General features: G+C 49.4%; 1 protein-coding gene across 3 annotated transcripts in view; it reads right to left on the bottom strand.

Moving 5' to 3' along the window:
* TRIM71 (tripartite motif containing 71) overlaps nucleotides 1-10390 on the bottom strand; it is a 65137-nt gene extending 54747 nt beyond the window's left edge. Inside the window, exons 1-2 of one of the 3 annotated variants that reach the window (XM_064444197.1) lie at nucleotides 10148-10390; nucleotides 7600-9317 (exon numbers count right to left, since the gene is read on the bottom strand). In XM_064444197.1, the coding sequence (XP_064300267.1) occupies nucleotides 7600-8514 (915 nt within the window). In that variant the 5' untranslated portion in view covers nucleotides 8515-9317; nucleotides 10148-10390. The remainder of the gene's footprint in view (nucleotides 1-7599; nucleotides 9318-10147) is intronic. The other 2 variants (XM_064444198.1, XM_064444199.1) reach the window with 2 other exon arrangements.
* Between the last annotated feature and the right edge of the window lie 1672 nt (nucleotides 10391-12062).

Genomic DNA, 12062 nt, shown 5'->3' with positions numbered 1-12062 from the left:
CCTGTCCCCAAAATATTAATCAACCCCGAGAAGTTACTTTTACCCATTGCTAGTGAGACACGTTTTAAACACTTCCTCAGCTTGCCTACCTACTGCTGGAAGGTAAGCCATTTTCTCCAAGTCAGCACCAGTGCAGAGGCATAGCATAAAGCGTACAGAATCATAAAACAGGCTTCTCATTTAGAGTTTCCAGATCAAGTCTTAGTCACTTCAAAAGTATTTCACCTACATATGTAACAAAACTGCCGACCAGACATCATCCTATCCAACAAGTTCACCATCTGAGGTTTTAGAAGCACACTGCATACATTCAAGTGAAATAAGAGCTCCAGTCCTGTTATTTCTTACAGCTGAACATGTAACTATGAATTAATTCTTGTGAGGAAGTGTCAGTATTGCACACATGTCTAAGAGGCAGCACAGTAGGACAATACACAGCATGCATTTGTGAGCCTCATCTGTGGGTACTGAGTTTTATTCCTTCTCATATTAAGCAGCTAGAGTATTCAAAGCTGGTCAGCACCGTTAGTTTCTAAATAATCTTACTAACTACAGACTCAGTTGAAATTTTTGTTATTTTGTTAAGTGTTGATAAAGAAGAGGAAGAAGTAGCTTACAGTCAAAAGAACTTTAAGAAGTACTAATCCTTTATTAGCCACATAGAATTTCTCTTCTTTAAGATGGGAGGGAAAAGGGGAAGAGGAAGAGATAAAAATTGTCCAAAGGGATATTGCATAGTAAAGAAGCTTTTGATCTCAAGTTAGAACACAGTTAGAGAGTATTGCTCCCATTCTTTATCATGTTTTTGTTCTATTCCTGTGACTTTCAAAACTGATTTGGATGCACAACAATAATTTGTTAGGCAAGAGGACCAAACCCATCCTACCCACACAGCACTTCAACAAGCACAGCCAGGGAAAGGAGACAACAGCCTGTGGAAGAAACTACAGCTGTTATTGTAATGGGCTCAGCTAAGACAAGGACATATGCCTAATATATTTTAGGATCAAGGACATCCATTCATTACATTAACCAATACTTGCATTACCAAGCAGTAGTCCCATTCCCATCCAGTATTTCTACATTTTTTTAATTAAGACTTAGGGTAAAAGCATTACTAAAGATTATGTGCTATATAATTATGATACAGGATTATATTTGTAACTGCTCTGTTGAAAGTTGATTACAGCTAAAGACAATAAACCCCTTCTGTGAAATCTCATCTGTGGTAACATTAGTCTTACATTCGGTACATTGCTCGTACAGCTTAAGATCTGTGCTCTCAACACATCACGATTCTTTGATGGAAAGACACCAACAACTTTGCAGGAAGGAAGAGAGTATGGGAGGAGAACTAGGAAGAGATGGGGTCAAGACAGTATTGAAAGAGGAATGATACCTTCCTAACTTTAAAAGAGAGGAACTAGGTAGTTTTCCTCTAAGGAAGCATGGTCTAGCAAGCATGTTTATGTGCTCTGAAGATTTAGCCGAAAGAAGAAACTTCTACACATGATGCAAGATTTAACTAAATCAAAGCAAAATTCAATCAGACTCTCCAAGTTCTGAGATACACTTCAAGACATCAGTTTTGCTAAAACTGAAGCTAAAAAAAATTAAGTTCTCAGTATACAATAGACTAGTTTCATGCCTGTTTACTGTATGCACATCAAGGAAGTTCCTATAACCTCGTGAGTCTACATTGCAGCCTGCAAGTTCCTACTCTGTTGATACCACTGCTTTTTTCAAAGACGTTCTCAAACTAAAAACAGTCCATGAAAGTTGTCTGAATAGACAAGGCATTTCTGTTTCTTCCAGTTTTTCCTCACCAGAAACTAAATCATGTTTAATTAGGCCAGTACTGTAATGATATCGGGTTATCACCAGGAAGACAAAAAACCCAGACCACCAACCTTGCTATATTTACCCTAAAATGTTGAGAGTATCTGAACATTAGTCACCCCAAAGAAGGGGAGGTTTTGATTCTGCCCAGTGTGGTTTTAAATCTGTTTCAAGCCCAGCAAAGTTCTCATTCAAAACAGAAGCAGTTAAATAAAATACTTTTACATACAGAGAAGAGCCAGGAGCTCAAGGTATGCTGAGGAAGGGGCAGCTGAAAGGGAATTAAGGCAGAGTAATCTAAGAGGTGACACCAGATATCCGAACATTATTTTAAGTTAAAAAAAGTGTGAAATTAGAGATTACAACCCTTCATTCCAAAGATGTTAAGTCCACATTACATAGACTACTCATGAACAAGATAACTCACTGCCCTGCTTTCTTCACCAGGAAAAAATTAAAAAGGAAAACACGAGTGTCAGTAACTGAATCTGACATACCTGCATGTGCATTTGATACCACAAAAGACACAGTAAATACTACGAATGAAGGATGTATCAGTATAATAAGTATACGCACAGTTTCTTACATATACTGGAAGCATGTATTTCTCTAGCTCATGTGCACATTCTCCTATAAAGCTGAAGCTCTAGCAGCCACAACAGCTGCAACACAATGAAGTATTACATGCTAGAACCAGTGCCTCCAGGATGCACTCCTAAGAGCTTTAATAATTTTTGTTAGGAGGTAAAAACACTCATGATGAGAAAAAGGAACAGGAAGAGCCTGCATCACATTTGTATCACACACTGCAGTTTCATATAAACAGCCTTTGAGCAAGACACACAAGTGGGGACACAGGCATACTCCCTTTGTGCTAGCCAACTGTTCTGGTGAGACACGTGGATGGATGGGGTTAAGAGCACCAAGCTCAGTGTTTGGCACTGATGGCAAGCCATTACACAAAAGGGACCATATCTAACCTACCCTTCCTTCCTAGCCACGCTATTCCTCCTTTTCCCTCATAACAATTCAGTTTGGGCCAGACTCCCCTGCAATTCAAATAAACTTATACCAATGCTAGAAGGAGGAGGAAGGGAAGAAAGTTTTCTACCCTATTAAGCAAGTTAAACTGGCTCACAGAAGCATCTCCTGAGTGCACACAACCAGGGCTGGTGAGAATTGAGGAGGAAGAAAGATTGCCTCTTTGAGTAGCCACAAGATGTTAGGACAGCTTGCTCCTTTACTGTGAAACCAGAGGTCTTCCCTACATTAGAGCAGCTAAGGTATAAATTAGGTATAAATTCAATCAGCAAATTTAGCCAAGGTACCAGATAAGTAGCTTTCAGTTCATCTGAAAGTTGTGTTTGAAAGCCTTCCCCTATGCATACACAAGCTTTCCAAAGCTGCATCTTTTAGAGTCTGTGAGACAAAATAAAGGGAAGTGTCTTTTTAGACTACAAAGAAAAATTACAATAAATTCAGGAATATATACATTCCAGAATTCAATATAGCAATCTAATTTTAGCCAGTCTTGTCCACATACACTGATAACCCCATAAGCCATTTCAACTCACTGATCTGGCAAGAAACTTCTGAATTTGTGAATTCATCTGATCAATGAAGTATCTGGAAGCAAGCAAAAGGAGGAACAGCGTGGCTTAAGGGAAGGGGAGAAAGCTTTAAAAGTCCTTTCTTGCAGTGTGGGGGGGAAGCTACAGAGTTTTGCCTTGTAGTCTGTGAACTATTTCTAAAATGGAATCTGTAAAGCAATATGAGAACTAAGGGGTCACAGACCATTAAGTTGACTGAATTTGGCAACTCTGCACTTTCCCTAGAAAGTGTTAGAAGTCTGCTATTGAAGTGTTTTGACCATCCGCCACTGTTATCACCAAGCGATACTAAAGCGTGTAGCAGCTGAGAGTTGGCATAAAGGAAACCTCACATTATTTAACTTGAGGCTTGTGGCCTTTTCCACTTTCTGCAACAGCAAAGTAATTCAAATCCAGGTAGTTTATCTATACAAGCCAAGTTTCCTACAGCTGTTCCGACACTCTAAGTATCTGGTTTGGTTGGTAGGCTATAGAGAATTCTATGAAAAGAAAAACAGAGGTGCTCTTTCAGTCTGAGAGATGAGGCGATCAAGCACACTTTGACATAGCAGGTAGTATATCTGATTTAATTATGGGTAAGACTAAGACAAACATTTTCCAAGTTTAAAGTCCTGTTCTAGTGGCTTTTATGACAATAACATCTAGTTACTATTGTAATGTCGATAATTCTATCCATACAACAAACATGGTCACACAGGAGAAAATTTTCAGGGTTGCAACACAAATATTGCTACATTCGTAGAATGCTTTGAAGCATCTGACAGATGAACCATTTTCCTTGCTTCCCTGATAGCATTTTATATCAGACAGCTAGGTTCCAAGTGGTAAGCAACCATACTGGGTTTCAACAGCAGCTCTGTGACAAAGAAAGATTGGCTTTTTTTTTTTACAGGAAAAGTTTACTTTCCTTTCGTGCATCGCTGCAGTATTTGCATGCACTCTCCACCCTGAAAGTAGTGCCTAGAGTTCCACTTTCTTTAGCACGCAACAGATTACTGCTGTTTTACATGAGTCAACAGCTCAACTAAGACCAGAACCAACTCTATTAAAAAGAGGCTGCTCCAGACACCCTGGTAAAGAGCTGAAATCTGCATTTCTCTGCACTGAAAGGATGAGCAACTACGTTGATCCTGTATTGCAAATGCTTATCTGTAGCCTTGTTTTGAGACTTGGGACACCCAGTAAGTAACCACCCACAGTGCTATTTCCCTCCTCATTTGAGGGAGTCTCAAAATGGGGGTGGGGAAGAAGGAAAATTATGGGGAACAGACAGCACTTTCCAGGAGGAGGAACAGAAATACGAGAAACTGAACCAAAAGGTAACAAGTGAAGTTGCAATGCTGGAAGGACAGGGGTATCATGTTCTAGGCAAGGGGACAGAAAATAAGGGAGCCAGCTGTTTGGCCCAGAAAAGCCTCAGGGACAGCATAAGGTTAGAGTCAAACTCCTTATAACTCATCTCAAACAGGGTGAGGAGGATACATCCCTGGGAAGAACAACTCCACAGCCAAACTACTACTCTAGCACCTTAAAGCTGAGATCTGCCTGGGCTGAAACTTAGCTGCATGACATCAGTCTGTGGGACTATCCCTGTTCTGTCACCAGCTTTTCCCACTCACATGCTGAGCAGAACTGGAGTTTATAACTACTAATATTAAGGTTTCAAGCTGCCATTCCAGCTTTGCATTTTAGGTTTGTTTTAACACTATTAGACAGCCAAAGTACTTAGTGCATCACTTAAGTACTCTCTTGGAAGGCTGCCTGTCTATTATCGTTCCTTTTATGAGGCTGTAAATAGCATTCTTAGAATTAAACAAGCAATAACCCTCACAGTTTTGCAGCCACCCTTTCTCAAAAAAAACCTGTACACCTCGCCCACATTTTTAGCGAAAGTGAGAAAGACTTGTGGTATAAACTGTTCCCAACAGTCATAGATTCTCCCAAACATTTCCCCTTGAGTGAATAATAAATACTTGCAAATACTGATCTGGCACACCCACATTAAAGAACCACCAAAACTCACTAATCAAGAACAGTAGTAGATCATTAATTTGCAGAATAAAAGCCTTTCTCAACAGGAGCCAAAGGCTTGAAAATGCTCACTTGTTTTAAAACAATTTCTAGATCTACAGGACACAAGGACACCCAAAACCAACCCTGAGAGACAGGTACTCTTTTCAAAGCACACTGCTGAAAACAAAATATTAGTTATTTAAAATAAACAAACAACTTTTACTAGTTACTTCTAGAAAAACTGTACAATTCAAAGAAGGCTAGATTATCTTTCTTCCCTTTGCAACTTAAGCTTTCAAGTCTACAAAATACCTTGGAGCTCCTGTCCCAGCAACTCTTCACCAAGTGGTAGAGAATTCATCTGCTTTAGAAGCTGGATACTCTACACAACAGCCAACAGCCCTCCATTGTTTCATTTTACACACTTCAACAAGAAGCTTTACAATACTGAGAACACAAGAACTAGAAGCTTTTTAGCCCATACCACAAGTCCAGAGTTATACTCCAAAATGAAGGCAGAAACATAGCTTTTTTTCAGTGCATTAAGAACACCGTGCTTCATTTCATTCCGGCATTCAGCATTATATATATGTTGTTTAGGAAGCCCACTAGCAGGAAGATACTTAGATACCACAAAAAGCTGTAAGCAGCCCAATTGCCAATAAGGCAGTTTAGGTTGTTTGGTTTTTGTTGTGGTTTTTTTTTTTTTTTTTAACTCCTAGCTCCACGAGCATACCCCACCCCCCAAATGTCATTTTTGTCCTTTTCCACAAAATTCATACTTTCTGTCCTCCGACACTAGCAACTTTAAGAAAGCAGAAAAGTTCTTCCAGAGCTTTCTAGAAATTTCAGAGGTGCAGTGGCATTAGGGGAGAACAGGAAAAGCAACACATCCTTGCGAACTGAAGACAAAGGCATCACCGCATTTCACTAGGCTGGGTGCCTTCACTTATCAGTTAAGCAAAGCATCCCACAGAACACTCTTGTACTACCCTGTCCTCAGGCAGGCTTTTCCCCTGAAGCAGTTTGTTGTGTTGTCCGATTTCGAACTGGGAAGAAACCACCTCCAGCACTGAAGTTACTGGAAAATTCCAGCGAAATCCCCTGCGTTGACCCCCAGAGCAGAAAGGGGGGGGGGGGGGGGGGGGGGGGGGGAACAGCAAACCGCCATTTTCCAGTTTCAGATGAAAATCAAGTTTCAAACTATCACAGCAAGAAACTATGTCCCAATGAAACTTAAGACACTTTCAATACGTTCTGAAGAAGCCGCAGCCTTTCAGATCTGTGAACCAACACTTAGGATCTATCAGAAAAAAACCTGCCCGCAAAGCGTTTTAAATGAAGACCATGTAAAGCAAGCTCCCATTTTCACGTAAGTTCTCAGTTTGCGCCGCAGGGGCAAGCTAAAATGTTAGCCAAAAGCAGGAGATGTAGCTGCTATAGGCAAGGGTGAACATCTTTGCTAGCTTTCTGACTAGCTTCAATAAAAAAAAAAAAAGGTCCTTTCCTCGTTAGTTATCTTCCTTCCCCATTTATTTGTTTTTTCAAGGCGTTACACACCGAACACACGGTACAAAGCAGATTCCACGAAATAATTTAGCTTTGCATTAGGAACCTTAGAGGCCTGGGGGGCGGGGGGGACTCCAGACTTTCTTCCTCGCTTGCACCTCCGCGGTCTCCCTACCCCTCGGCAGGCGCCCGCCCAGCTCCCTCAGAGAGGCGGCGCCCGCCGCCCCCCGCACCGCCTTCCCGCCGCGCACGGGCGGCCCGAGGCGCCGACGGCCGCCTCCCGGGACAGCGGCTCCCGCACCTCGCAGCGGGACTCCCCCCTCCCCCGGCTCACCTCCACCTCCTGGGCGGCGGCGCGGAGCGGGGCGCCCGGGGACACCACCGCCGCCTCCTCACCGCCCGTCCTCCCCCGTCCCGTTAGCGGTTCCCACCCCCGCGCCCCCCGGGGCTCCAGGACCCCAGCGCCGCCGCGGGCAGAGGAAGCGCCGCGGCCGGTCCCCGCCGCCGCCCCTCAGGGCCGGCCCGCCGGGTGCGAGGCGGCGGGCGGGGGCCCTCTGGCGCCGGCCGGGGGCGGGAGCCCCGCCGCCACCGCCCCCCTCCTCCCCTCCCGCGCCGCGCACTCGCTCACCTCGTCGTCGTGGTGCTGGCAGTAGCTGGCCCGGTCGGGGAAGACGGAGAGGATGTTGTAGGGCGAGGCGGGGTAGGGCGGGCTGAGGGCGAGCGGCGCGGCGGGGCCGGCGGCGGCGGCGGGGCCCGGGGGGGCGGCGGCGGCGAAGCGCTCGATGAAGTGGTCCTTGGTGAGGCGGACGCGCTGGTGCGCCCGCACGCAGTTGTCGCACAGGTGCTCCTGGCAGTCGAGGCAGCGGGAGCTGGCGGCGTTGCCCTCGTCGCAGGAGCTGCAGCGGGGCTCGCCCTGCCGGCTGTGGGGCCGCCGCAGCAGGAGGGCCGCCGACCCCCCGCCGCCGCCGCCCGACGAGGAGGAGGAGGACGACGACGTCGAGGAGGGCGCGGCCGAAGCGGCGGCGGCGGGCGAGGAACCGGCGGCGCGGTGCGGCGGCGGCGGCGGGCGGCCGTGGTGGCGGTTATTCCCGCCGCCCCCCCCGCCTCCCGCGCCGGAACCGGCGGCGGGACCGGCCCCGGAGGCCCGGCCGTTCTTCTGCTCGTCGGCGGCGGCGGCCACGACGACGACGTCCAGCAGGTTGCTGAGGAGGAAGTTGGAGGAGGGCAGCGCGTCCATGCCCGAGGGCTCCGAGATCACCACCTTCTGGTCGCAGATGGGGCAGCGCAGCTTGAGCGCGTCCCCCGCGCCGGGGTGCCGCTGCGCCTCCAGGCACTGGCGGCAGAAGGCGTGCAGGCAGGGCAGGACGTGGAGCCGCCGCGGCGGGCCCCCGCAGGAGGAGCCGCCGCCGCCGCCCCCGGAGGAGCTGGAGGTCTGTGAGGAGGACGAGGAGGTGGAGGAGTTGGAGGAGAGGGGAGCCGGCGAGCCGCACATCTCCTTGCAGAGCGGGCAGATCTGGAAGTCGGATTCGGGAAACGAAGCCATTTGCGATGGGCGGGTGTGTGTGTAAAAAAAACAAAAATTATATATATATAATCTCCCCTTCCTCACACACAAAAAAGCGTGGGCGAAAAAAAAAAATAGAGGAGACGAGGGGCGTTTGGATAAGGTAGTTCTGCAAGCGGCTTTACGAGCAAGCTGGCATCGATCAGTAGTTTTGCCAAGTGGGATCGATTGGCCGGTTTTGCAAATACGGTGTCATCGATCAGGCGGTCTGCAGGGAGCCGGATCCTCGCCTCGTACCTCGCTGCTGCCGCTGCCGGGCTCGCTGCCGCGGGGCGGGGGGTATTTTTGGTATCAAGGTGTAGCTGTCCCGTTCTGTCTCAGCAAATGGATCCTCTCTTCCCTCACATGTACTTAACCCCCGATCCCCCGTTGCATTAGACAAATTGTATCGATTCCCCGATTGGTCAATACCTCACACAGTCTTCTCATTTCCCCCTTGGGTCAGCAGTTTGACAACGTGGTTTGGTTACTCGTCTTCTTCCTAAACACAAAGTGCATGGGCGCCGATGGCCCGATCCCCACCGCATCCAGCGGGGACCGGACCTCTGTCCGCCGGGGTTCGGCTCCGGTTCCCACGGCCGCAGGACGGGGTCGGGGCGCCGGGGCGGCAGTGCAAGTCCCTCTTGGCCGGGCGGGGGGGCACCAGGGCTTTAACTCAAGTTTCGCTCTTTCTTCTTGGGGCGTTGGGATTTTTCCTCTTTTCCTTTAAACCTGTGCTTGTCGGGGGGGAAGGGGAAATTTCGTTTCAGTTCCCCCCTCCACTTTTGCAATCCAGAGCAGCTCTAGGAGAGAGAGAGGCACTGAAACACAGTGGCCAGGCAGACTTCTCCGGCTCCAGTCCTCCCCCGCCGACGCCTGCTCCACCACCGCATGACTGGGGGGTGGGGATGGAGGGCGGCGTTGGTGCCCACCCCACCGGCAGAGACTCACGCTGGCGGGACACGGAGGAGGAGGAGGTGGGAAAGGAAGAAGAAAAGGGCTCCGGGGAGTCGGGGGGGGGGGGGGAGGGTTGGGAAGAGCAATCCCCCTCTCGCCTCTCAGAGCGCCGGCTCCCGCCGGACCCCCTCCTTTAGGCGGGGGTCCTCCGCGGAGGGCAGCGCCGGGCCCGCAGCGGCCCCGCCACACGCGGTGCCCGGCGGCTCGGGTGGCTCCGGCTCTCCCCGCGGCCGGCGGCGGGCCGGTCAGCAGCGCCGGGGGCTCCGGGCGGCTCGCACAAGCCGCGGCCGGGCAGAGGAGCAGCGGCAGGTCCCCGCCGGCCGCCCTGAATTATTCATGGGGGGTGTATTATATTCGCTCGCACAAATTGGAGCCGCTGTGCAATGCTATCCGAGAGCGCTACGCTCGCCCCCTCCTCCTCCTCTCCGGTTCTCGCTCGCTCTGAGCCCCTGCAGCGCCTAGGATCACATTTCCTTTGTCATCTCGCCTCTTCGCGTGGTGTTTTATTGAGAAAACAAAAATAAAATAAAACCCGAAGAAGGGGAGGGAGGAGCGGGAAAAAAAAAAAAAAGGCAAAAGCCAAAACGCCCGCCTCCCCCGCGATTTGCCGCGCCGGAGCCCACCGGCCCCGGGGGCGTGTGTTGTGTTGGGGGGTGAATTAGCAGGAATTACTCACTGATGCAGCAGCACCGTCCCGGGCGGCGTGGGATCCAGGGAGAGCCATCGCGCCGGGCGCCTTCCCCCTGCGTGGCGGGGTGCGGAGGGGCAGAGCCGGGCGGCCCGGCCCGCGGGGCGAGGGAAGAGCTCAGGGCGGGGGGCAGCGCATGGCCCGGCCCGGCCCGGCTCGGCGCGGCTCGGCCCGCAGGGCTGGCGGCGGCGCTGGCTCCGGCCCCGCTGCGGCCGCCGGCACTGGGGCGGCGCGGCGTGCGGGAGCCTTTTAAGCTCCGACGGCGCGGGCTGACTTCCGCCCGGCTGCGGGGGGCGGCCGGGGGGCGGCGGCGGCGGGCAGGAAACATTCGCCCTCCTCCTGCCCGACCTGCCCCCATCCGCCCGCATCCAGCCCCGCCGCTCAACTGCCCCCGCGGTTTTTTAATATCGCTCTTTTCGTCGCCGGGCACCCCCCCCCCCTTTTTTTTTTTTGCTTAATTTGACGTATTCAGGCGATTGCCAGCCCCCCCCCACCCCCCTTTTTCAGTTTGAGATGGGAGCGGGGCTGCGGGGCCGTTCTTTGAAAGCATCGGGGCGTTAACGCAGCTTTAAACGTGAAGTCGCTCGATTAATTGTTTTCTTACGCCCGGTCTAAGGGTGATCTCTGGCTCCTTTCCGCGGCGTTGCGGTTGCTGCCGGGTCTGCCGTGCCCGGGAGGGCGAGCCCGAGGTTTGCTGCTAGCCAGGGGCAGACGTTTCCTCTCCTTTAAACTGACGCGATGAAGTTAGGGGGGAAAAAAAAAAATCACCAGCGATGCCATTTGCAGTGCTGCGGGACCAAACTTAAATAAAAACGCAAAAATTATTTCGTTTTCGTGAAAAAGCTTTCACAACCAGCAACTGCTAAAAGGAGAGTTTCAGCTGGAGCACAGCTGAGTGGCCACCCTCTTGTTTTCATGGGGCTTGTACTGGCAAGGGAGGGCACGTGGCGTTTTACTCTTCACAAGGGAACTGGAAATGCTGAAAAGTTTTAAAATGTGAAACAGACTCAGGGATTTGAAAGCCAAAAAATAGGGAAAGGAATAAAAATTGGAAAAGGTGCATACAGAACTGCGAATGAAAGCATTTGTAAACGAGCAAAATAAACTCAAAACAAATTCGTGTTAAGTAATGATAATAAATTTTTAAAAAACACCACAGAAAACAGGCTATTAAAATAGCTCAGATGACATTCCTCCTATGTTTAGGCCTCAGACACACAAACAACTAACACTATTTAGGCCTCAGACACACAAATAACACTTAACTTAAATTGCCTACTTAAGAATTAAAATGTATTTTGCTGATGGGCACTAAACACAGCGATGATCCATGACTGTGAAGGTCTCTTGCCAAAAGCCCTTCAGAGAACCGACAAACTCAAGAGCGCTCCTGTCCTTATGCAAGACCAAGCAATGGGAACCACTGATGAAATCCATGGGGCAAAAAATGTACATTAAGTTGTAAACAAGCATGAATATTTATTTTGCCCTTCAGTAGTATATTCAGCTGGGAACTTGCCTTATGTATCACTAAAGGATTTGGCTTGGGGGCTGTGTTCTTTATATTACGTATCCATATGTTCACATTTGAGCGCGCAGGTGAAACCCATCACAGCTTTGACTAGCAGAGGTTAAAAAATCATCAAGCCTTGCCTCAGCTCTGTTTGTTTGTCCTGTGGTTGCTGCAGAGGGTTACGATGCTCCGGAGCTTGTCCTTTTCCAGATGAAGCCAGTTAGTTGCGAAGAGCAGTAACTCCCCGAACAACAAACGTGTGGTTGATCTGTTGAGGTTTCCCAGATAATGCTTTCCACTAGCTCCCTCAGTAGAAACCGTCATCTTTTGCATTCAGAAGTATTTTAATTGGGCAGAAATTCCCAGATGCATGTCTCCAGGCATATCTGA

This window comes from Phalacrocorax carbo, chromosome 2 (assembly GCF_963921805.1).
Source record: "Phalacrocorax carbo chromosome 2, bPhaCar2.1, whole genome shotgun sequence".
Lineage (NCBI taxonomy): Eukaryota > Metazoa > Chordata > Aves > Suliformes > Phalacrocoracidae > Phalacrocorax > Phalacrocorax carbo.
The sequence above is the reverse complement of the archived record's forward strand: the minus strand, read 5'-3'. Positions and strand labels throughout refer to the sequence as shown.